This window comes from Cyanistes caeruleus, chromosome 15 (assembly GCF_971803275.1).
Source record: "Cyanistes caeruleus chromosome 15, bCyaCae1.hap1.1, whole genome shotgun sequence".
Lineage (NCBI taxonomy): Eukaryota > Metazoa > Chordata > Aves > Passeriformes > Paridae > Cyanistes > Cyanistes caeruleus.
The window spans coordinates 10,504,312-10,529,343 of record NC_141715.1 but is presented as its reverse complement, the minus strand read 5'-3'; the positions used below and the strand labels follow the sequence as shown (position 1 = coordinate 10,529,343).

Below are 25,032 nucleotides of genomic sequence, written 5' to 3'. Positions count from 1 at the left end.
TTTTAAAAAGCCACTAAAGAACTGCTGTGCTCATTAGTGCTCACTCACCTCTCTGGCCTCAGGCCCCAGCTGTGAGCAGATGCTGAAAAAAAGGAAAGGAGGGGAAAGGGAAAGGGAAAGGAAAGGGGAAAGGAAAGGGGAAAGGAAAGGGGAAAGGAAAGGGGAAAGGAAAGGGGAAAGGAAAAGGAAAGGATTTGTCTCCATTCAAGTCCTAAAAGGAGCACAAATGTAGATCTGCACTAGCAGATCAGATGTTTGGTCAGGGTCACTTCTCCCTGCAGGGTGGGAAGGGGCTGCTGCTCCCATCCTCCAACTCTGCCACTACCTTTGTCATCTCTTCTCTCCCCTGATGGGAGGGTGACAGTGGTCACTGCCGTCCACCCGCTCCTGCCCCAGTGCAATGGGAGAAACTGCAGGGAGTTGTGATGAGTGCAAATGTATTTTCCTGAGATCAGTTCCTGCTTCACTGGAGGCTCTTTGCTGGGATTGTCTCCTTTGATCAATTCTGAGTGCTGTACATCTTGGTTACATTTAAACAGTCATTTATTTGGGTTTGTTTTCTTTATTTTAAATATGATAAGATTTTAAGTGATAGAAACCAGAGAAAAATTATTCCCTTTATCCTTCCTAATCTAGTTTTAAATCTCTTCTCCTCCTTTGGCTGTCTCTAGTGTGGCTACATGGAAGCTGTAGGGTTCCTGATGCTTGTAAATTATTCAAATAACATTATTTTGAGGCATTTGGCTCTTTATCCCCAAACGTGAGCCACAGTGGCCACCAGCACCATGTGTTAGTGTGTGGAGCCTCCTGGGCCATGCTCCTGCCAGGAAAACTGACTGGGAAAACTCCACAGAGCAGAAACTATGTCTATCATTGCAGTAAATCAGGTAGTTAATGTTTTTCAGGAAGATTTTTTTCACCTTAATTGCTTAGCCAGTGAAAACTGCTTTGCCAGCGTAAGAACACAACTTCTCTGTCTGAGCTACAGAACTTGGGGAGGGGTTATTTTCAAAAAGGAGCAGCCATATGGCCTGAAAATGTACAATAGTTAGTGAAAGAACACAGCACCCAGCTATTTTACAGGTTTGGTAACAAAAGTCTTCCCTCTCATCCATAGGCACAGGTCTTAAGGGTTTGGGATCTCCTTAGAGTACAGGAGCCACACAGTGTCACTGCTTTCTTATAGTGAATTAAATAAATTGGTTTTGAGATGTTTTACGACATAAAACTTGAAAAATAGGAAGTCTCATAATTATTGCCAAACAGTGAGATGCCACAAAGTTAAAAGTTCATTTTACTTTACATATGTGTTCTATAAAAGAACACATATTTAAAATTTCTTTGCTAGGGTGGGAGGGTGGGTCCAGCCACCCTTTCTCTCCCAAAGGAACCAAGACTGAAGGGATGATCTCTGCTGATTTTGTCAGACTTTTTCTTTAATCCTTGATCCATATAGACTAGAGCTGCTGTCATTTTAACATCTTGAGTGGTATCTGGAAAAAAAAAAAGCCATGTTGAACATTTTGCTTTCAGGTTTTTACCAGCTTTGTTGACTGCAGTGCTGACTAACCACCTGGCCTGGGTCCCCACTGTCATGCCCAATGGCCAACCACCCATAAGAATCTTCCTGGAGAAGCATTCTTCCCAGAGTGTGGACATGCTGGCTAAAACTCATCCCTACAACCCACTGTGGGCTCAGCTCGGTAGGTGGCAAATCCCTCTAAACCCCCAGCAGCTTTATGTAAATGGGAACACATGAGGTGGGTTTTATGATGCTTGTTACTCCCCTCCCAGGTTATTTATTTTTTAATAGAAAATGAGACAAAAGTGTGTTTCAAGCTTAGAGATGGTCACTGTATTTTTTTATGCTCTTAAGTTTTTAAGACATTATCCATTATAAAATGTTAGCCAAAAAGTAAAGCCCTCTTTAGTCATCTATGTTGGGTCCCTTAAGGTCACCTGCTCTGGTGCTGGTAGAGCATTCCAGGGCTCCTCTGGTCTTCCTCCTGCAAGGAAAATCTGCTTTTATATTTTGGGATGCCGCTATCACTAAACCTCATTCTGGAATGAGAAAATCAAGAAAATTCATCTTTTGATCAAAAGTGAACATGCTTCTAATACAACAGAGTGATGCAGAACAGGAAGTCATAGCTTGGCAACCCCCAGAGAAGGTCTCAGAGCCCTGTCACTGGTGTAACTGGTCATACTGTCTGATAATTGCCCAGTAGAGAAGAGCAGGTGAGGTCAGATTGTCCTGCTCTGCACACATAGTCTCATGGAATTTGATTAGGGAAGGGAAGGAATGTTTTGTGAGGTTGTCCTATTATTGTACAGGTAGGAATGGCCAGGCTGTTGGCAAGAAAATTTGATTTCAGGCCTCATGTGACTTGAGGGACCCACTGTGGTTAGGCTGGCCTTTGAGAGGACTCCTTGTTCCCCCACCCCTGCAGTCATGCAGTGCCCTAATACCTCCAGAACACACAGGCACTTCCCCAGGTGACACAAGCACAGCCAGAGCACCCCATCCAACCCATAGTGGAACTCAAGGAGGGGAAGAGAAGGAGGTTGGCTTCAGCCATACATTTGACATGGTCACATTTTGTCCTCATTCCTGGCATAGGTCTGTTTCTTTTACAGCTTTCTCTTATGGGTAACAGTCCAGTCCAGTTTCCAGACTCTCCAGGGTAATTCAGCACAGATGCCTCCTCTCTCCCATGGCTGTAAGGATCCCAGGAGATCAGCCTCCAAAGCTGGAGTGAGGTGGTGTGAATGCTCCCTGATGTGTGAGATCAGATGTCCCCCTGACCAGTGGCTCGCCTAACAGATGATACCTACAGCATCTTTGGGATTCTCCTATTGAAAAACAAAATACAGCATAGCTGTTGTAATTATTGCTTTAGTATTTCTCTCTTTTAGACCTGGTCTTTGAAAACTGGCCTAACAGATGGAAGAATTTTAGAATAGCTTATTGCAAAGATGCCAAATAACTGTGTGTTTTATTTCCTGTCCTAGGTGACCTCTATGGGGCCATTGGATCACCCGTGAGATTAGCAAAAACGGTCGTGGTTGGCAAAAGACATGACCTGGTCCAGAGATTGCTTTATTTCCTCACTTACTTCATCAGATGCTCTGAACTTCAAGAGACACATCTTCTGGAAAATGGGGAAGATGAGGCCATCGTCATGCCTGGCACTGTTATCACTACCACACTGGAGAAAGGAGAAGTGGAAGAGTCTGAGTATGTGCTTGTCACAATGCACAAAAACAGGGGCAACTTGCTACCCACGGAGTCAGAAGAGATGAGAGTTTCCAACTGCAGCTGTAAATATTGCAAATGTCCTGTTTCCCTCGCACAGAACATAGAAGGTGTTGCACAGCAAGAGAGAGAAGACCTGCAAAGCACTCCTAAGGTAGAGCTAGATTCTTCTTCAGATGAGAACAGAACCATCATTCCTGAAGGCCAGGAAGATGCTGTGGATGTGACACAACCAAGGCCCTGCCTGGATACCAAACTAGAGACTGTGGTGTGTACAGGGTCAGCTTCGCCTGAGAAATGCGTGGGGACAGAATCTTGTTTGGAGCCAGCAGCAGGCACGTGGAGGAGTGAGGATGTGCTGGAGCCGGGCAGCCAGGCGGGAGGTGGGACAAGGACACCCGGGGTTGCTGTGGAGAAGAAGCCACCCGATAAGCTCTTCATGGACACGTTTCCATGCAGCGCTGCCGAGGCTCAGACAAAGGTGACTTTCCTCATCGGAGATTCCATGTCACCTGATTCAGACATTGAACTGAGAAGTCAGGCAGTAGTGGAACAAATTGCCAGGCATCACAGCCCGCCAGCAGCAGAGGCAGGAGTGTCTGCTGATCAGAACTGTGAAGCTAAACAAACTGTTGAGGACCAAAATAGAGACTGTGGGACAGCTGAACCCTTTCCTCAAGTTGCTAGTGAGCATCAGAGCTGGAACCCAAACCCATACAGTGCTGAGAGCATGAGTCTGTTTGATGAGTATTTCACTGATGACAGTGCAGTTGAAACCCGGACTACTGATGATATTCCAGGGCAAGCAGCTACGAACCTTCTTGCTCACAACAGTAGCTTAGAATTTTCTAAAAAGCTGTGTACAAAGGCTTGCAAACCACCTAGTGAATTTTGTAAATTTATGGACTGTGTTCGACAAGACACCTACAAAAACTGCTTTAATGAGCAGGACCAAAGAGAGAAAATCTCTGTTCGCATCCCCCATGGGGACAGAGAAAACATAGAGAAAAAAGTTGCCCCAGGAATTGACTGGGACATTCCAAGAAATGAGAGTTCAGATAGTGCTCTGGGTGACAGTGAAAGTGAGGATACAGGCCATGATCTAACTAGACTGGGCAGTAACTATTACGGAGGAGAGCAAGAAGATTGGGCAGAGGAATATGAAATTCCCTTCCCTGGGTAAGTACTGTTCAGCACTAACAGAGCCTAAAAGAGATGGAACCTCTTCTCATGTCACGTATTTGGAGGACTGTAGCCTAACTTGGCATCAGGGGTTGGAAAAGTGTCTCCTGAGCTTGCTGGTTGTAAAAGGATATTGAGAGATCTGTGGTCTGGAAAAAAATACTAATGGTGTATTGTGATCTTGGCTTGTATTCTCTGCTTCCATGATAAGCTGACTGCAAAAGCTGATTGTAAACTTTTTTAGAAGTGCTTGACTTCAAGTTAGAAGACATATGAAAAAAGTAGAAAGGCAACCTCTGTAATCTGAATTTGCTGTTTGCTGTTGTACACCTTTTTGATATGGCTTTCTTGCAGGTCAAAATTAGTTGAAGTCAACTCTGTCCAGCCCAGTATTGCTAATTTTGGAAGATCCTTACTAGGAGGCTACTGTTCATCTTACGTCCCTGACTTTGTTTTGCAAGGAATAGGAAGTGATGAAAAGCTGAGGCACTGTTTGGTGTCAGATTTATCTCATGCTGTGCAGGTAATTAAGCTATATTTGGTAAATGTATTTCTCACAGTAGGGAAAGATAAATGTTTGTGAATGTACAAACCTGCTGGAAGTGGAAATATTTCCTGTCACAGCTCCTGTCAGATTTCTCCAGTCCCAGGTCACCAATATTTTCTCCTCTCTCAATTAATGTATGTGAAAAACATGGCTATTTCACTGTGAATCTGGAGCACAGAAGATGAGACTCCCACTGAAGCCAGCTGGGAGGCTTGTGCCCTGGGAAGATGGATCTCAGTGCTAAGCTGTATCATTGTCTCCTGTAGACTTGGCAGCTGATGGTTGTGTCCCCAAAGGATGGGATGATGTTAAACAGGCCCATGTGCTGAGGTTGTGCCTCTCTTCCTGGGCACAGATTTCTTCTGCAGTGCTGCTGAAGCTCCCATTGCTCCCTCCTCTGTCCCTGCATCTGACCAATGTGCTGCTGCTGGTGCAGCAGAATGTGTTCTCCGTCACTAATGCTCAGTATTTTGGAGACATTGCTCCTTCTTTAGGACGGTACTCCATATGTCCATTAGCACTGTCTTCATTGGAAAAGGAGAAACCAATGTAAAGATAATGGTCTGAAGGGAACTTGTGTTTCTGATGTCTTGGAGACCACCTCTTCTCCACAACAGTTTTTCCCCACATGAACTGGGGCATGACTATGAAGTGTGGTGTTTCCTCCCCCTTTTACCAGGAAAGAAAGCAGGCTGTCACTGAAAGTGTGACATCTGCTCCTGTCAAGTTTATTCCCCAGAGAAGAAGGAAAAACAGACTGGTGAACAGCCACTTTTCTGAGATCTTCCAAAAAGTCCCCTTCCCCTACTTCTCACTTTAACAATGTGCATTAGACCTGCAGCTGTTCTCTGCATGCCTGTGCCCCTACCTTGTGCCCAGCCTGACAGGAGATGAGTCTTGCTCCCTTAGTGGTTGTTCCATTGGGAAGTGTAATTGAACTTCAGGTGAGAGAGGCAGCAGTCTGAAGCACCTGCTGCTGTGGCACAGATGTGTCTGAAATACAGCCTGAGAGAGATTTTTATGCTAGTGTGCCTGTGTGAAGTTCTTGCTGACTCTTTGGAAGCAGATAATTGCTAACAGTTCAGCCCAGAAAATTTTTTAGGGAAGGACAGTGAGTTTCCAAATACTCTCTTTTTTGAACCCATTTTCATGGCTTTGGAGAGGTGGAACACCAGCAGGGGGGAATGGCAAGGCACAGATTTGGTTCCTAACTCCCTCTGCTGGCTTCCCCTGAAGGAAAACCAGTGACAGCTGGGAATAACCTGACCTCATTAACACAGCCACGCTAAACAGCAAGTTGGATGTTTGGTGCTTTCAGTTTTAGGAGTTTAAAATACACTTCAGACATGTCAGAACTCTTTATATCAAATATCAAAAGATGTAACTGTCAGCAAGTGACATGCTTTAAAGCCTGTAAGGAAAGATAAAATAGCCATCATCCTTCTAAGACTGTGCCTTGCTCACAAAGCCCCTCATTTAATGGATGCAATGCAATGTGGGCAGATGTGTTTAAGGAGAAGCAGTGTCTGGGATGCTATCCTGCTATCCAGCAAAGGTGTCCTACTATCCAGGATGGCAAAGCTTTGTGAAAAGACCGCTGTCATTTGTCATTCTTAGGGTTCTGCTCTTCATTTTTTGTTCCTAGCACCCTGTTCTGGATGAGCCCATTGCAGAAGCTGTCTGCATTATTGCAGACACGGACAAATGGACGGTGCAAGTGGCCAGTAGCCAGAGGCGAATGACTGAGAATAAACTAGGAAAAGAAGTGTTAGTCTCCAGTCTCGTCTCCAACCTGCTTCATTCCACTCTTCAGCTTTACAAGCATAATTTATCTCCAAACTTTGTAAGTCTAAATGGAAATCACGAGGGCGATGGTTTTGAAGTGGCCTTTAACTTCACAGGTTAAAGATATGTAAGGCTCTGCATAGTGTTTTTTTTGTTCATAGCCAGTGCAACTTCTGGTACAGCTGTTCGTGATGCCTATTGAAATGTCACTAATCAAAACAGCTGCCTCATTACTTTTGATTTAACATGTAATCAAAGCTTCTGCTCAAAAAATGAAAGTCCTGCCACTGAATATCTCACCTAGACATGACCATGGAACAGTCAACAGGGGTATGGGATCTGTGCTTTCTGGTTTGGTTCTGTCTTCTCCCTGACACAACTGCCTTTGCTTTTTAGTGTGTGATGCACCTGGAAGATCGGCTGCAGGAGCTCTACTTCAAAAGCAAGATGCTGTCTGAGTATCTCAAGGGCCAGATGAGAGTCCATGTCAAGGAGCTGGGCGTGGTGCTGGGGTATGGTCACAAACTTCTCCCAGCAGTGCTGCCTTGGGTGTTCTGGTGCCAAGCTCTTCCTGGGCTTGTTCCTAAGCAGAGCAAAATGGATTACTAAATGGGACCAGAACTCCTAAGTTACCCATGGCCTCAGGCTTCTCCTTAGCCATTGCTCAGTCACAAGGATCCCCCAACCTTTCTGTCTACCCTGCAGACAGGAAGATGGGCTCAGCATTCTGGAGCTTATCAAACTCCCTTCTTAGTTGGTCAGTTGTCACTGAATGACATGGGGCACCTGATTCCTGCAGACTGACTTTCCCTACATGGCAGGAAACACTCTCTGTCTCATGTAAGGCACATAATACCTCTCTGTGGGTGTGGGGTATGGGCAGAGGAGCTATTTAAGGGGTGTTTATAGGAAGGCTCTGAGTATGTTTTCCTGCAGAGGAGTAGAGTGAGCAGGAAGGCACACAGAGCATGTTTTGGACATGGCAGCTTTAGCTGGTCCTCTGCTCCCATGCTGTGTCTTCCAGCTATTATTCCCTTTACTCTGAGGTTAGGCAGGAATTTTGCTTTCCCCATCTGCTTCCTCACCAAGTTAAAAACCCACAAGACAAGTGAGAGCTCAGGCAGTGCTGACACTGTGGGAGCAGGCACATCTGGAGGGGTGGGAGGAACAATCTGAGCAGCTGCAGTGTGTAGCTCATGACCCAAGTACAAGTGCTGGGGTTCAAGCAGGCAGTGTGGGCTCTGACACGTGTTCAGCCCAGTGATGTTTCAGGCTGGATTGAACATGGCTCTTCTGCTTCCTTTCAGGATTGAATCCAGTGACCTCCCCTTGCTGGCTGCTGTAGCAAGCACTCACTCTCCATACGTTGCCCAGATCCTACTTTAAAATGCCAGAGGCCACAGACTTTGACTTTTTGCCTCTCTGGAAACAAAGTGGAAGACAACTTGTTCTGGCTCCTTTCTCTTTGCAGCAAGTAAAACAAACTGCTTGTTGAGCTGCAGCACCTCCATATATGACTGCACAGTGTGCAAACAGTTGGAGACTTCTCCTCTCCCACTTGGTCATTTATAAAAAAGAATAAAGAAAGGAAAAAGGAAAACTGAGTAAGCCCAAGATTTCCACCACAGAAAAGTGGAGATTTTAGCAAAGCTGAAGAGATGAGATGCATTTTTTAGCAGTTTCTGCCACGATGGCTGATTGTGATTTATACTGGGAAATGGAGGAAGAACTACTCTGAGAAATACATGATGCCATCACCCCTTACAAACTGAACAAGAGAGCAGCTGCCTTCAGCCAGGCTTCAACTGATGAGGATCATGTTAGGATCTGTAATTCTCAAGCTGCAATGATTTGTAAACAACTTCTACTTTTTCACATCATAGTACAATTCTGGATACATCCCAGAGGAAGAACGGAGCAGGGGCCTGGCTTTTTTTTTTGTAAGAAGCTTATTAATGACTACAGAATTTATTTATGATCCTTCTCCTGGGAAGACAAAATAGAGGGGGACAGAGGGTGACAGGAGGAATCGAGGAAGCGGCCAACAGACAAACTAGCGATGGAGATTCTTGGCTGGATGCTGTTACCAGTATTAAATGTTTATAATGTTTAAATGTTGCTTTATATTAAACAATGCTTTTCTTCCTCAACTTAATCAAAATGTTAAAAACAAAAATAATCTAAAGAGAACGTTGGCTGAAATTTCCCCATAGGTTCCCCAGAATGACATGACAATTACCTCTAACTTTTTTATGATCTATATAATCTTGGACCATCATATTCTTTTTACAGCAGTCAGTCAGCTATTGAAATAATGAGCTAGAAATAATTGTACCAAAGCATTGGAGACAAAACAAGTAGACTATTGCCCTTAATTGCTCAGGAAACTAATTGATACATTTTTTAAAACTGTTCTACAAAAAAAAAAAAAAAATGAACATTGATTACACCATAATGTAGTAATATCCAAATTATTTTTTGACAAATATACCCTTGCTGCAGATGACTCTAATCCCTTTTCTACTCACTTGTGTAATTACCAGCAGGAAATGTTGTTTATTTTATTCTCAGCATTTCTCTTTTACTCAGCCATCACTGGTTTGTCATTGTATATACAATAGCTGTATGAGTAGCTGATGGACCCAACCTGGTGTAAGTAATGTAAATAGACAATGGGAGGTTGATTATGTTTTTGAAGGCTCTACTACCTCAGTTTAACTGCACACTTCATTCTAGGCTTTGCTTTGCATATTTGTCATAGCAGCCAATTAATGTTGCTGATTTTTAGCTTCTGTTTTCATCTGTTAAGTTTAGTACATTGAAATTCATGGATTATCCACACAAGTAGGAGACACGTTCACTTGGTCGCTGAACTCTATAAAATTTCTATGTATACATCATTCTGTAATCATCTTTTCAACAGTACAACACGCCTGCTATTGTTGTTTGCAGAGTTACTTCAAGTACAAATCTATTTTAACCATTTGATAAACTTGAAAACAATAAGAGAGGCCCCTGCCCCACCTCTGTCAGTGACAGGACTCTCCTCCCTTCCTTCTCTGGGGCCATCATTCACGTGGAGTATTTTCAGTACTACTTAAAATCTGTCACCTAAAACTCTGTTCCAGGGAGATCTACATAGCAAGCCCACCCCTCCCTTCCATGTAGGACTGATTCCACATCAGGAAGTGACCCCACCATTAATAAAGGCAGTGTCATTGGAAACTCTTCTCTATATAAAATCTAATACTGACTGCTGCAGGGGAAAGCCTCATGTTTAATATGTGATCCAAGGATTTGTTTCTCCCATTTTTCAAATGTCCTTTTCTTTGCCACACAGTTATATTACATCTGACTTTTGGAATGAGCACAAAACAGGGGCCCAGTTGTGTTAACACATTTCTAATGAAATATAGGATTGCACTCAGAACATGGATGGTTAACTCTTTGCTAGGATATGTGGTATAGGCAATAGTTAGGATACCATGTTGTGCATGACTGGCAGTGGTGACCTGGCAGTGTCTGTGCTGCTGAGGCTGGCAGAGGAGGGTTCCTGCCTGTGCCTTGGGAGGTTCTCTGGGTGAGTTAATCCACAGCACATGCCCAGAGAGCTGGGCAGCTGTACCCTCACCCTGGCATCCCCCAGGACTGTGCTCATAATGATCCTTACAGGAGAATACTGCTCCTCATTTGAGCCATTATTGTGCACATTGTTAGGGTCACTTTGAAATGTGTTTGACTCTCCAGAAAGGCCCTTGCCTGGCTTGCAGTGACTATTAACATGAGAGGAGAAGGAGGTGGCACTTTCTGCTGCCCTCTGCCCAACACCACCCGGTAATGGTGTTAATGATGTGTTCAGTCAGTCCCAGACGGAGCAGCCACAGGTGCAGCTTCCTCGTCATCCTCCCACAGAGCCAGTCCCTCCTGGCATGGCAGCACCCTCTCCACCTCTCAGCAGTATTGTGGGCAGAACACAACCAAAACCCTTGTATGATGGGAAGTTTTCCTGTGAGTTAACTTCTTGGGTACATGAACAATGTGGTACATATGTCTGTTTGGTAAATAATACAAAAAAGGGATTTTTACAGGCTATCGCATTGACTTTTTAAATATATCATGATTCTTTTATGTGAATAGAAAACTAATGTTTGATTTATTTTTTCCACTATTCCCAATCTCCATTATTAATATGTCTTAATTTTCTGGCTGAAACCTAAGTGTACTAGGAACACAAATTAGCAAATTTGATTTTGTTGCAATTGGCAAACACTGGGCTGCTAAGAACAAAAAAAATGTTTAAAAGAAAAGATTTTACACCTCGCATATGTTTTCCTTATTAGTTCTTAGAGATGTTTTATGACAATTTTTGCTTTCTCTAAATTATTTAGATAGTGGTACTTGTAAAATGCTGGGTAAAATGTACATACTTGTTATCTCTTCTGTTTTTGTATATATTTCCCAAGATGTGCACTTGTATTATAATAACCATTCCCAATTTTAGGGGAAATTTGTGCAATAAATACAGTACGTCAGTTTAGTTCTGGTACCTTTTGTGTCCCTTTTCTGACATGTGCTATGAGTCCATGAATGTGTGAACCATCTCACATTTGACACCTGTCTCCTGTCAGTTCCCCATTTTGGGGCATTGATTCTGGCACTTGGCAGTGCTGCAGCCATTTAATTTGGGGTCTTGTAAGGAATTGATTGTTTCAAATAGGAATTTGTGATTGAACTTGTCCCTTCAATTGTGAATGTTGTTGGCCTCCAGAGAGCAATACTGAAATGGAAGGGAGGTACTGATCCTCTGTACCAATGCTTGACTTTGTGAGGTAAGCCATTGTCTCCACAGGGGAGGTGGTGGAGTCACCATCCCTGGATGTGTCTAAAAAAGACTGGATGTGGCACTCGGTGCCGTGGTTTAGTTGAGGTGTTAGGGCATGGGTTGGACTCAGTGATCTTGAAGGTCTCTTCCAACCCAGTCATTCTGTGAATTCTGTGAATTCATACATTCCTTCCTAAAGTGACCTGCAAAGAAGTTTGCCAATGTGTTTGTCACTGTATTTGTGCCCATCTGCCTGAGTACAATCCCTTTTCTGTATCTCTGGGCCACTGCACAGGAATTAAAGTTACTGAGGAGCCTTTGTAAGGTCTTATTCAATCTAAGTTCAAATGGTGATAACAGCGCTGCCAAGAAAAGTGAAGTAATAATCATACAACAGGAAAAAACAATTAGGAAGATGTAGCAGAGTGTACAAAATGAGGCTTTAGAGCATCTGGGTTAAATAAGGTCTTGTGTTCCCAAAGAATGGAAAAAGGACAAGCAGAAGATGGAAACTTTTGCCCAAAGCAGCTGCATCTTCTATTTTTGATAAATGCTCCATGGTTTCCTACCCTGGTGCGTACCTGCCCCAGGTGCCCTTGCCACATGTGAGGTGCAGGATGAGCCGAGGGACAAGCTGAGCTCAGTGTCCCCAGGCAGTGACCAGCTGCTGGGCAGGGAACACTGCGGGTCCCACATTCAGCACAGACAGCACAGGAGCCTTCTAGGATTTCCACTTGCACCTGCCAAGTCCTGTCCTGTAAAAGGATGCCTGTGATGGGAGTGTTTGGAAGAATGGAATTTGTCCTCTCTGAGAGGAATGAAAGCCACAACAACCTACTCTTAGTGCTTAAAGCGGTCCTGTAACACCACTGTGAGGTTTCCCTGTGCACAGGGATGAATTCCTCTGACTCTGTGTTCTCTGTTGACATTCCAAGTAACACTGGATCAGTGGCTCAGTGCTCCGTGTGGGTGAGTCAACAAAAGCAATTAACACAGGATCCCTTGCCTTTTAATACTGGTAACAGAGCAGGTTATTGCTGGCCTGGTGTACTTGTTCCATGACAGATTCTCAAGGCAGAGCTTGCAGTCCCACAGCAGCACTGAAGGTCTTGAGCAGGCAACTCCAGCAGATTCTGCAGCAGGAGATGCTCAGCTTTAGCTGGGAGCTCTGCCATGGAACACTGGAGATATGCACTGTGCACTATCCTGCAGGGCTTGGGCTGAGTGCACCCCACAGAGGGCAGAGAATTTTGTGTTACCAGAGTAGACAGTCATGAGGTGTCCTCCTGATGGGGATGGCAAGAGTAGATGGAGTCATGTGTCTGTGTGGGTGTTTGGCAGCAATCAAGTGAGCAGTAAATTCAGCAATATAATCACGGCAGCATCCAGAAAATGCTGATGCTAATGCCCAGAATTTACTTCCTTTTTAACTTTTCAGCTAGACTGGGATATAGCACTTACTAGCCAATATTTTTAATGTATTGTTTCTCCTTTTCTATAGTTCCCTTAATTTTTCTGGAACAAAACCGAAAGTCACTTAGCTGAGGCAAAGACAGGAAGGAAGCCACAGGCACCTGAGTACCTCTCATCTCCCACATTATTCCCGGGGGTCTGCAGAAGAGGATATGATTATTTTCTGTGTGGCCTACAGCAGAGGAAACACAGGAGAATTTCTGGATCCAGGGGTGGGAAGCAGCTCAGTTTTGGTTGCATAAAAGCACAGAGCTCCTAAAAACAGCAGCTGAGCTGCTGTTGCTTTCTTCTCAAACATTTTTTAAAAATAGTGGCCTTGTAGTTGGAGGTAAAAGTAAACAAAGAGTCTGGACTTAAACATGTCTTCTGAGTCTCTGCTGCAAGGAACATCTCTGTTTATGTGCTGCAGCATGCACATTCTGTTCCAGCCATCCTCTCATTTATTTTGTGGTACTGGAGCAGTTACAGGCTTTGCACACCCCCCCTGCAGCCTTCCTGTCCTCCCTCTGTACTGTAAGATATCTTTGCTTTTGCTATAGGCACATCTAAATACACCAGTGCTTCAGGTTTTGAAAGGTGTTGCTAGTGCTGGCTGGAGATGCATCTTTACTGGAAGCAGTGTTTTGTGTTTTGACTGCTGAATAAAGTTCAAATCCTATGGGACCTGTTCAGGCTTTTGGAGCAGAAGCTGATTCCCCAGCAGCAGTGGCTTTGCTTTGAGAGTCCTCTGGCAGAGGAGCTGGAAGGTAAATCATCTGTTCCCAGTGTGCCTGGTAGCTCTCCCATAGGGGTGGTTAATTTTCCCACTGCTGTGGTCAGTGGGAAAGAACAGACATTGCAGGACAGGCAGCTCAGCATTGAGGGAAACAGGAGTGAGAGCTCCTGGCCTGACTGGCACAGAAAGTGCCAGCATGGAGCATCCCATGGGGCTGGGGGTCCCCACAGGAGCCTGGTGGAAGAGCTGGTGTGAGGGGTCATGTGTTGAAGAGGTGCTGTGACTCTCCTTCCACCGAGGGACTGCTGCTGGGCAGCATTTTCTACCTCAGCAATACCTGCTGGTCTGCAAGGCTGGACAGTTGTGTGGCCTCTGGAAATGAAGAGCTTCATGTGAGCCACCACCCACATGTCACCCGCTTGGTTCTTGTTCAGGCTCTCTGCTCTCTGGCAGCTTTTCTCCTCCTAGAAGCATATTAGCAGGGAGCAGCATGTTAGTCCCATGTACTTATTTTCATTACAAAAAAATACTTGTACAGTGGCAGAATTTGATTTCCAACCTCTGTGTGTTCTAGCTGTTTGTTCCCAGCTAGAGTTTAAGACATCTGTTCCAAGGGTGGGGATTCACTGCCTTCAGCTGTGCTCCTGAGATCCAGCTGCAGCAGGGTCCAGCGAGCTCTTAATGCCCGTCACCGGTAGTTAAGGTACAAGAGGTGCAGGAGTAAAGGCAAAGACAGCAAGCAGCTGATCCTGTGTTTCGGGATGCCCAGGAAAGGTCCCCTGGAGCACATCGGGAGCGGTTTGTGGTGCGGCAGGCGGCAGCACCTCCTGCATCCTGCGGGGCCCCGGCGGACCCGCTGTGACCGTGCCATGGCCGGCAGGGCACAGCGGCTGAACGGGAGCTCCTGGGCGCTGCCTCTGCCCGCTCCCCGCTGCTCAGAGCCGCCCTGGCCTGGGCAATGCCCGCAGCTGTGAGGGCAGGGCAGGGCAGGGCAGGGCAGGGCAGGGCAGGGCAGGGCAGGGCAGCTGGGGCAGCCCATCGGCACGCAGGGAGCGCCGCGTGTGCTGCGGGTGGAACCACCGGCCCCGCGCCCTGCTCCGACTGACTCGGGCACGGACACTCGCTCTGCTTCAAGGCCGGGTTTCCCCAGATCTCCGTCTCGGAGCCCTGCAGGACAGCCTGTCTGGATGCTCAGACAGCAGCGAGGGTGAGGGACCGTGGCTCCGGGGCAGAGCTGTGCTGCCGGGCGGCACGGATGAGCCATCCCGGCCCAGCCAGCAGTCCTTATTGCAACATCCCAAAGGAAGTATTTGGGCCGCAGGCTCGTCCCGGATTTCCAAAGCAGCACAGGAGATAAGCAGATGCCTTTTTCTTATGGCACAGCGGCTCTGCCTATGGCCCAGGTTTGGCCAGGCTCCCGGCTGTGAGAGCAGCGCCCAGTCCGAGTGCTGCTGCGGACTCCTGGTGTGATTCACCTCCCACATCACCTTCGTGCGTTTGCTGTTGTTTTCCTTAAGAACCTGCAACCCAGCACCTTTGGTAACAGCTTTTCTGTAGATAAAGCTTCTCAGAAATTCTTCAGAAATTACAGATCAAGAAAAATCTTAAGGAAAATGGGACAGGGGTGGCAGGATGGAAGTGTCCTGCTCTGGCTCATCTTTTAGCCTTACAAAATCAGAACCTTGTGTGAACAGAAGGGAGCCGCTTCCTCTGATGCAGGTCACAGGGGATGACAGAGTCGGAGGAACCCTGCAGTGCCCCAGTGCCAGAGGTCAGGGACATCCCTGGGCTGCTGCCTTTTAGCCTATAAAGACATTGTTTAATTGCTGGAATTTTTTGGTTTGAAGATTTCATCTATCCTCTGCTTTCTAAAATGCTTTGAGAGAGGAACTCTCCTGTTCAGTTTCTAGCATTAACCAGAGTGTCTGTTTAATCTGGAACTTGCTTTTCCTTCTTCGTTAAATCCTTAGGATGAACTCTGATTCCACTGGTTGGAACAGACCCTGCTTTTTTCTTATGGAAAACCATTAAGGAGGAAATGGGGAGTTCTGCAGATCATGTGTAGCTTTGCTGTGCTGGAGCAATTGCAAACAGTGCTGCTCTCATCATTATTTCCTGCAAGAGCAGGATGGGCTGAAGTTGCAGCTCTGACACGTGAATGTGTCAATGCTGGGGCCGGGTGGAAGAGCTGAAGGTGGAGTTTGTCCTAGGTTGTTAATGGAAAACAAACGTTTTCCTCAAGTGGCATTGAAAATGAAGGGAGTGTTTCTTATGGAAATGCTCGTAGCTGCAATGATGAAAAAGGGTGAGAACATTTCCTTGAGATACGAGCTTCTTACTTCCCAAAGGCTCACTAATTTAGCTTTCTTGGCTAATCAAACTAATTTCTAGAATATTTTCTCTAATGTCACCAAAAGAAAAGTGTTTTATAAACAGCCTGGAGCCAGCAGAGTGCAGTGGTGAGGACACCTGGAGGCAAAGTCTAAGTCTCTGCAGGGGTGGCCCTTGGCCAGCTCCCAGTGCTGACACATGGCCACTGGTGGGACATCTCCTGAGCAAACACCCTCATTTGGGGCCTTTGGGGTGGCAATGGCAAGAAGTCACTACACTAAAAAGGTGTCTATAGCAGAGGGTACCAGTGGGTTTATGTGTTTGATTTTCCTGCCAGGGTTTCTTTTCACTTTGGAGATCTTCAATGTGTTGGAAAGACCATGTTCAGCATTTCTTCTATAGTTATTTCTATAATTACTTTAAAATTACAGCCATGAGCAATTAGAGTTTTCAATAGCTTATTGAGTGCACTGAATCCTAAGAAATTAACTATCACATTTTCAAGGACCAGATTTATTAATAGCACCTGTAACAAGAAATCTTGTCTAATTTTGATCACTACCATAAGATGTGAACAAATAAGGGCTCCTATTTTCACATAATAAGACTGAGAAAATTTGTGGGAGATATTCTGGGTGAACAAAAAATTATAGCTGTATTCCTGGTGTTGCAATTATTATTGATCATGCATTTTATTCTCCAAAGCTGCTTTTCTAGTACAGTCTAACTAAAGATCTTGTTTTTTGTCTTTCAGATGACATTGTTCTGAGGCTGGTTAGGCTGTAAAAGCCATCAGACTGAACGAGAATTTATTTTTCAAAATACAGCTTAACTCTTCAAACTATGTCTTAAATTATAGGTTAGTGAAAAGCAGGCCCTCCCCTTGGAAAGAGAGTTTTTTAAGAACTGTAGACTTGAACTGATTTAGTATTAAAATCAAGGACTCTGTCTTGGGCTGCTAAGAGCCCCCATTGCTCTTGGCAACTGCAGCTCTTCACAGCTGTGAATTCACACACACGTTTTTCAGGGGAAAATAATCCCTAACCTAAATACAGCTTTTCAGATATTTTGAGGTTGACCTTTGCTTCCTTATCTGTTTTTTCCCAGGCTGGCTGCTGGGAAGCTGCTAACACCACTGGATTGCAAGTTCCTACAGCAGCTCATCCTTCCAGTGAAGGAATCATGGGCTCTGCTGGAGCCCATGCAGGGTTTGCCCAGTGCAAGTCATTAGTCTCAGAAACATGGGGTGAATTCCCACTTTTTCAGGATGCGAACAACAGAGGCAGGTTTGGAGGAAATGTCTTCCATCAGAAGTGTCTATCTTCTGCTTTCATCACTTACAGTCAAAGCATGAAAGCCCATTAGGCGTGATTTGGCTATTTCTTGTTCAAGCTGTCAACTAAAGAGGCAGCTGAGCAGCATTGCTGGAGCATGTGGTGGTCATGGTCTCATCTCAGCGAGGGCATCACTGAGAACAGAAACCTCACCCCGTCCTTGCCCATGGTATTTAAACTAAATGGTTTTAAACAAAAAGAGGATCATTTTAGGTTAGATATAAGGAAGAAGTTTTCTGCAGTGAGGGTGGTAAGGGCCTGGCACAGGATGCCCAGAAAAACTGTGTCTGCTCCATCCATGGAAGTGTTCAAGGTGAGGTTGGATGGGGCTTTGAGCTACCTGATCTAGTGAAAGGTGTCCCTGCACATGGCAGGGGGATGGAAGAAGATGACCTCTAAAGGTTCCTTCTAAGCCAAACTATTCTGTGATCCTGTTATTGTATAAGTTACCGACAGCTTCATCTGCCAGACAACCATCACTGCACCTCCAGGTTTGGGGTGTCCCTGACTCTTGTCTCCACTAACAATCTTGCCAGACCCCAGGATTTGTGGCTTTTCTGGTGATTCCCACCCCAGGCCCAAAGAGCTGCAGAGCTCTGCTTTCTCAGTTTCTTACTACAACACTCTTGCCAATTTTGAGTGCAGATTCTTTACCATGTGTGTGCGTATCCTTCTTTAGACCCCAGCTGGAAAGTGCTCTGGGGTGGTTCCTGTTCAGTCTCCTTAACTGCAAACCCACAAACTGTTTCCACTTCTCTTGGTACCTTCTTCAAAAGTGCAGGACTTTTGAAATACCCTCCTATCATGAGACTAAATGATAGTTCACAAAGTAGCAACCACTACAGCAATAGTTTACATAAAACACTTCTACTGCAAAGGCAATTTTGCCTTGCATAAAGATAGCAATAAAATCCATCTGTTCCAATGCAATGGACTGCCATGGAAAATGTCTGCCACTGGCAGAAGCTCTGGAAAAAACAGTAAGTCACTAAAGCAGTTTGAGAAAAGGTAGTGAGATATCTGCTGGTACCATCCATGGCTTTTAGAGTGATGGTATAGCACTGAGAGTATCCCTGACACATGGAGGGGAAGTAAGGGCACTTGGCAGGCAGCTTCATTCAGCTTTCTAGAAAAGTCTAAGGTTGCTGGATCCACCTGTGCAGTCACTTCATATACAGCTATGGAAAATTATATTTCCTTGACAAGATTGTTCTTGGTGTCAGGATTTTTCTGGAAGTCAGTGTTCTTCCTATGGGCCAAGCAGGTTGCTGCATGAATTTTGTTGTGTTTCCCTTTTTAATGGAAATCGCAAATAAATTTCCAGACACAGCTCTGGAAATACCCCAACAGCAGCCTCCATCACCTCTTCAGTGTTTTGGACTAGGGAGTGTTTGTGTCTCAGCTTTCACCTACATGGAGTGAAATGCCTAAAAATCTTAAGAAACTGCATTTGCATTACTGTCATCACTGCTATCCTACCTAATAAATATTTTCCTAAAAATCCTCAGGCCTCTCTGAGGAAGCAGACTACTTCCATGGGGGTAAGCAATCATAGATAAGTGGTATTTGTGTACTTGGGTGACATCTGTTTTATTAGGCAGAACATTCAGCTGTGCACTAGATAACTTGCATCACCCTCTGATTCATGCAATCATCTGACCTTCATATAACTGCTGCTCTGCTTTCATTTCCTTTTCTCCCTTAGAGTTACAGTAAAGGAAATTCTTCCTGTGCTCCATACACAGTGTTTCCTTTCATCCAAGGTTTGGTTGTGCTTTTAGCATTTAAAAAAACAACCAGTACAACCATCTACTGGAAGAGCACAGGATGAGATATCATGTCCCTCTCCCCTCACATTTACCTCCCTGTGGACTACACACACTCCAGGAGTTGCTGTACTTTGGACATAGCCTCCCCTCCTGGGTGAAATCCCAGCTGGGAGATGCTGCAACCCCTCAGGGTGGGATGGTGGGGTTTGCAATGAGGGTTCCTCCCTGCTTGGTGTATGGAAAAGTGAGCAGGTCTTCCAGGAGAAGTCTAACTCTGTTGGCTCTGTCTGGTGCTTTCAGCTCCTGCTCTGCCCTGGTGAGGCTGTTCCTCTGGGAACACGCTTGTGTCCCTCCCTGAGGAAGCTGAGGAAGGACAGCCATCCCCCTGGATGTCTCTGAACTTTCTGAAGCATGAAGGTAAAAGAGAGTCTGGTGGTTTCTGAGCAGGAGCATCTCAGCTGTCTGATGCAGGAGAGTTTTTGGCTGTTTGGAAGAAGCCACCACAGGCTTTGGGCTACTGTTAGGAATCAATATCCCTTGACACAGAATTACTGTATGTTACCAAGGGCAGAGTCTCTAGAAGGAAGGGAGAAAAACCACACTGAGTGGAAGAAGAGTCATCTGCAGATCTTTCTAAAGTTAAAAATAGTTAGGATTTTGTCTGCAGAAGACAGTTTGTCCTGTTATGCTGCTGTCATCATGTGAGCAGGCTGTATGCTTCTGCATTTGAAGACTAAAACTGACATGCTGAAAACAGGAACTTTCTGGAAATTCCACATGCCTGAGATTTAATTGTTTCAGTGAGTTTCCTGATAGCATCTCATTCATATGTAGTGATTGGATGAGGGAACTAAACATGTTATTAGCTCTGTACGGTTATTAAAAGTTGGAGAAGAGATCATAAGGAATCATAAGGATGCAAGATATCCTGTGAAGGCAGATGATAAAAGCAACTGCCTCTGACAGCGAGCGCTTCAAGGCGAGGGAACCCAGTTTAAGAGCATGGAGGAGCTGAGCTTTTGCTTACTCCTGCCAGCAGGAGCTGTTTATCCCCTCTTCATCAAAACAAGTCAGATGGACAGCACTGAAATGTTACTAAAACCAGAGAATGATACAGGGAATTTTGGCCTTCATAACTTTGCAATGACCTCACCAAGCATTCCTGGCTCCCAGGCCTGGACTGAGTCTACTAAACTGTGCAACATTTCTTCATAATCAAGTTATAGTTTATACACAGGCACAAAACACAGAGACCTGTATCTGGCTGAATTGTCACTGTGGTCTAAGCTACAATAGCAAAGCTTGTGGTTAAAAAGAGCCTTGACACCAGCAGCAAGACAACAGTAAGAAATGCAAGTCTTCCCCAGCCTTGGTCTCAATTCAAATGCTGTAATATTTCTCATAGGTTTTCACAAATAAGTAGCATGTATTTGATTGCATAAAGCAGTGAAATTGCCTGTCAGGCATTTATTCACAGTTTCTTAATTTAAATGATTGCTAGTTAAGAAAAAGTCTAGACTGTTGGCCTGTTCTTTGGCAGATTTTTATTATTTTTCCACATGCTTGGGGAATTACTCCATTTACTTAAAAAAGGGGAATGACTGAAATCCTACTTACTCTAATTTTATCATATTTAAATGGGCTTCTCTCTGTAGGCATGCCCTGTTCTTTTACCAGCTCAACACTGTTGGCCAAAGTGTTGTCCACAGATACACAGAATGGTCACATTATGTTATGCAGGTGTTTGGCTTTTTGCCTCTGAAAATAGCTAATCACTAAAAAAGACAAATCTCATTGCATGTTCTCTCTGGGTTATTATAACAGGTCACAGACACAAAATCCTCACTGCTTGTGAAATCTTCTTGCAGCTTATAGTTTTACAACTCTTAACATCCCTGAAAAATTAATGGGAATAAGATATGTTAAATTGGCAACTGATACCAAATTTCTGGTGGAGACTTTCCCATGCTGAGATTGTTCTTTCTTTTTGTTACTTAACTCATCTTTATTTATGCCCAGACCATTCTTTTACCCACCTTCCACTTTCTAATTTTTTTTGGCATGATGTTTCCAATGACAAATGAAGAAAATCTTTCAGTTGAAGCTGTAACCTGATTATAACAACAAAGAACATGCAGATCCAGATTGCCTACTGTCAGGGCACAGTAGCATTCACACTAGCATTCAGCGTGTTAGAGACCATCACAGATGTGTGACAGTGAACGTGAAAAGCAAGGAAGATTGCCACTGAAGGTAAAACCTAAGTAAGAGAAAGTGTTCCATTACCACATTTAAAAGGTGTCAGACTCCCCATTTGTTTCTGTATTGTTGATAAAGGCTGAAAAATAAGTGTTTGACTGTCACAAGGAGATCTGCAGTTGCTTATGTGTACGTGGCTTCTACTCTTCAGGAAAAATCTATATATGGAACGAAAGCCCTTCAGGAAAAATCTGTACTAGATTTTTTTTAGAAGAAAATCTGTGTTAGTCTTGGGTTAAAGAGAAAAAAGATGAGGATTTAGTTTCAAAAAACTGAATGTTAAACTAACATTATTATAACATGGCAGAAAGATAATGATCTCACAGTTCTGTTTCTTCTTTTCTAATTTTACCATTATCCTTTGAACTGAAGCTCTAGATTTTGCAAAAAATAATTTGGTATTTCACTTTTAATTTCAGAAATGGAAATTTGGAGCTGCAAAATGCTGGTATAGCCATGAGATCAATGTTCTTGCGTAGCTACCTGTGCAGTGTTGTGCCACTTGCAAAAATGTAGCTTTTCTGCAAAAGCTGAGCTCTCACAAAATTCCTAATGATCCCGTTACCTCCCCAGTTTTTCAAGAAGTTCATCATCAGAATAGGTATATATGGTAAAACTGTCTGAAGAGGTTCTTCCCATTGGGCATCCCAGAATATTTTGTTTTCCTCTAGTCAGGCAGATAATTAATTTGTGTGTCCTTGTGGTATGTTAACCACATACTTACCTAGTAGTTATTGCCAAAGATGTGCACAAATGTCCAAAGGGATTTTTTTCCCAAAGCTAAGAAATTAAAACCAATAGCCTAACAGACTGAAGAATGAGAGGAAGGAAATTGCTGGGCTGTAATAGAACTCACAGGATACTAAATATATTGAATATATAAAAATGAAAGTTAAAAATATTTCAGCGCATGATGATTATGAATCTTTCCCAGTGGGAGAGGTGAGGAGGTTTTACCCTGAGGAATCTGGCATGTGCACATGGTGGCAAAAGGCATTACATTAAAAAGCATCTTTGTGAGTGTCAGTGAAGCAGAACAATTGAGGGAACATGCTGGGTGGAGATATAGTCTGTAACTCAGCTAGTCTTCCCAAATTCACAGATGCTCAAAGAAGAAACATTTGATCTCCTGAGACTGCAACTCATTCATATTAATAACAAAGCACCTCTGATTCTTACATGATACAGATGTTGTTCATTTTCAATTAAAAAACTTTGCAGTAAGTGATGATGCTTTACTTGTGCACAGATACAATCCAGAGAAAGGGGAAGCAAATTTTCCTCTCTGTGTGGACAATAGATGTCCTGCTTGGCCACATCCCTTAATCCCAGCCCTGAAATTACTCACTTGTGAAAGCCTTTTAATTGTGTTTAACTATGTCAGCTTTACTATGGGGAGACATTGGCTGTAATACTCACCAAGCAGTGAGGATCATGCCACTCATTTCCATTGTCTCCAGGTAGCTGGGAAAATAAACCCTATGGCTGGAATAGCCCATGAAATAATTGTAGCTATTAGAGCCATTACCTACCCAAATTCAGGTACTTTTGGACTGAGGGAAGTCTTGTTTCATGGGTCAGTTGAGCCAAGCAAATAAACTGGAATGGCAGCTTTGGTTCCTATGGAATACTTCTGGCTCCCTCACTGCTCCTGTGCCTGGCTGTAGGCAGTGTTCAGTATGGGAATTTGTGTGAGAAAGAAAAAGGAATTTTTAGGCTACTAACCTCATTCCCATGCTGAGTGTCCATTCTGTGTTATGTTCATTGTAGTAATGCTGGAATAGGTGGTAAAAGGAGTTCCCTTCTGAAAACCAAGAATAGAGCTTAAATTATTCCAGATCCATGAGAAGTGTGACTGTGCAGATTTCACCAAAATTGGAGGCTTTCTTGCTAGTTGTTCATTAATTTTTATTCCCCAGCCACCTGCACCTAGGGAGAATTGACTAATTTTTTACCCAATCTTTAAATATAAATTGAGCTGGTAAAGCTCTTGATTTGCTATTACATCTCAGATTAAAAAACAAAATAAAGGAAAAATAAGAGAAAAAAATATTTCCTAATACACAATGATTCATGTTTCAGTTCTTTTCCTTAGTTACTCACGAGGACTTTTCTCTCTATTCCATTTGGTTCTTGGCAGGGAATCTCTGAAGATTCCCACACCACTGGAAACAATATTTATGTACTAAAGTTGAAAGAGAATAACATTTTCTGGCAAATAACTAGTGCAGACTTCTGACCTTTGGAACAATAATAGACATGATATTTAGAAATCCTACATTTACAACGGAAGTTCAAAGAGAAGGAAAAAAAGAGAAAGAATATGAGTTTTGATAGACTTTATGAGACTGACACTTGTGTCTTTCCTGTCAGTTTTGGGAGCATCTCATATTCTCTCTGTTGTGCATGCAGTGTAATGACTGTGATGTTAAGAGTAGTTGTTCCTTTAGATCCTGGCTGTCCATCCCATGGTTGTTGTGCCTTCAGTGATACCAGGCACAGCATCAGAACAGCCTACGCTGGAGGAAACACCGTATTTCCTCAGATTTTTAAAGAAAACAGTAGAAATATTACAAAACAACGTGGAAGGGACAATCAAGTCCTTGAGCACAACAAAGGTAATTGTGCCACAAAGTGGTAGAGAGAACAGGAAGGAGTAGCTGGAGAAAGGGCAGGAAAAAAGGCACTCTCGTTTATTAGGAAGGAAAGAGGAAAAAGCAAAAGAGTAAGCACAAGTTGTTTGCCTGCAAAGCTTTGATCTCATAATCCGACTTGTATCCGACAGCACAATCAGAATCGTACTTCGAATAGGAAGGAAAATCTTGCGAGGCGTGTTTGGTATGTGGCCGCTTCCTGTTGTCCCCGAGTGGCCGTCAGGACCAGGAATGCAAGGCTTGGAATAAGTTTGTATAACCCCACACAGGACTCCCGGGCTGGAGTAGCACCTTCCTTGTATTTAATGCCGAGCTTTGTATTCAGCCAGTCCGGGCGGGGAAGCAGGATCGCACCCGACCGGGCGCTGCAAGGCCTCACTGGGAACCGCGAGGATCAGGCCACTCCTCCAGGAGCGAGCTAAGCCAAAGGCTTGGAGCAGCTCAGGAATCACGGAGGCCAACATTCTGCGAACTATAGTGGGAGAGAAAGGGGTAACGCACTCAAACTCAGGGGCAGCGGTGCAATGACATCACGCCTGCTGTTATGCCTGCTCACGGATAATCTAAACCCAAGCGACGCACAAAATACTTTATTTCAGATGTAGATTACTGAAGAAAACGCCATATGCCGGGTATACAGGCAGCAAAACCGCAACTTTCAGGAGAAACTCGGAGCCGCCTGAGGCCCTGGAAGTGGCGCTCCCACAGCGCGCACGCGCACGGCCCCTCCCAACCCTCGCGAGCCTTCGCCCCGCGCCGCCCGCCGGCCCCGCCCCCCGCGCACCCCGCGGCGCGTGGGGGCGGTAGCGGCCACAGCCCCGCCCACTCCCCTCCGCTCCGCCCCTCTCTCTTCTTGCTCATTCTCTGGGTTAAGGCGCCCGCTCTCGCGCTTTTCCATACCGGGG

The 25,032-nt window shown here is 44.5% G+C and overlaps 1 protein-coding gene and 1 long non-coding RNA gene across 7 annotated transcripts in view; one reads left to right on the top strand and one right to left on the bottom strand.

Annotated features, from left to right (window-relative positions):
- FNIP1 (folliculin interacting protein 1) overlaps positions 1-11,307 on the top strand; it is a 65,746-nt gene extending 54,439 nt beyond the window's left edge. For all 5 annotated transcript variants that reach the window (XM_086851627.1, XM_086851628.1, XM_023936133.2 and 2 more), the window contains 6 exons: positions 1,534-1,703; positions 3,013-4,435; positions 4,793-4,961; positions 6,631-6,828; positions 7,167-7,282; positions 8,078-11,307. In XM_086851627.1, the coding sequence (XP_086707753.1) occupies positions 1,534-1,703; positions 3,013-4,435; positions 4,793-4,961; positions 6,631-6,828; positions 7,167-7,282; positions 8,078-8,156 (2,155 nt within the window). In that variant the 3' untranslated portion in view covers positions 8,157-11,307. The remainder of the gene's footprint in view (positions 1-1,533; positions 1,704-3,012; positions 4,436-4,792; positions 4,962-6,630; positions 6,829-7,166; positions 7,283-8,077) is intronic.
- Positions 526-24,599, bottom strand: LOC111935639 (uncharacterized). Of its 2 annotated transcripts, XR_015276682.1 has the most exons (4): positions 24,276-24,599; positions 23,199-23,277; positions 1,960-2,019; positions 526-1,493 (listed from the first exon to the last, which is right to left on the bottom strand). It is a non-coding gene; the product is annotated as an uncharacterized LOC111935639 (long non-coding RNA). The 2 variants fall into 2 exon arrangements; XR_015276683.1 differs by lacking the exons at positions 23,199-23,277; positions 24,276-24,599 and adding an exon at positions 14,118-14,198 and having other exon boundaries at positions 1,960-2,006.
- Between the last annotated feature and the right edge of the window lie 433 nt (positions 24,600-25,032).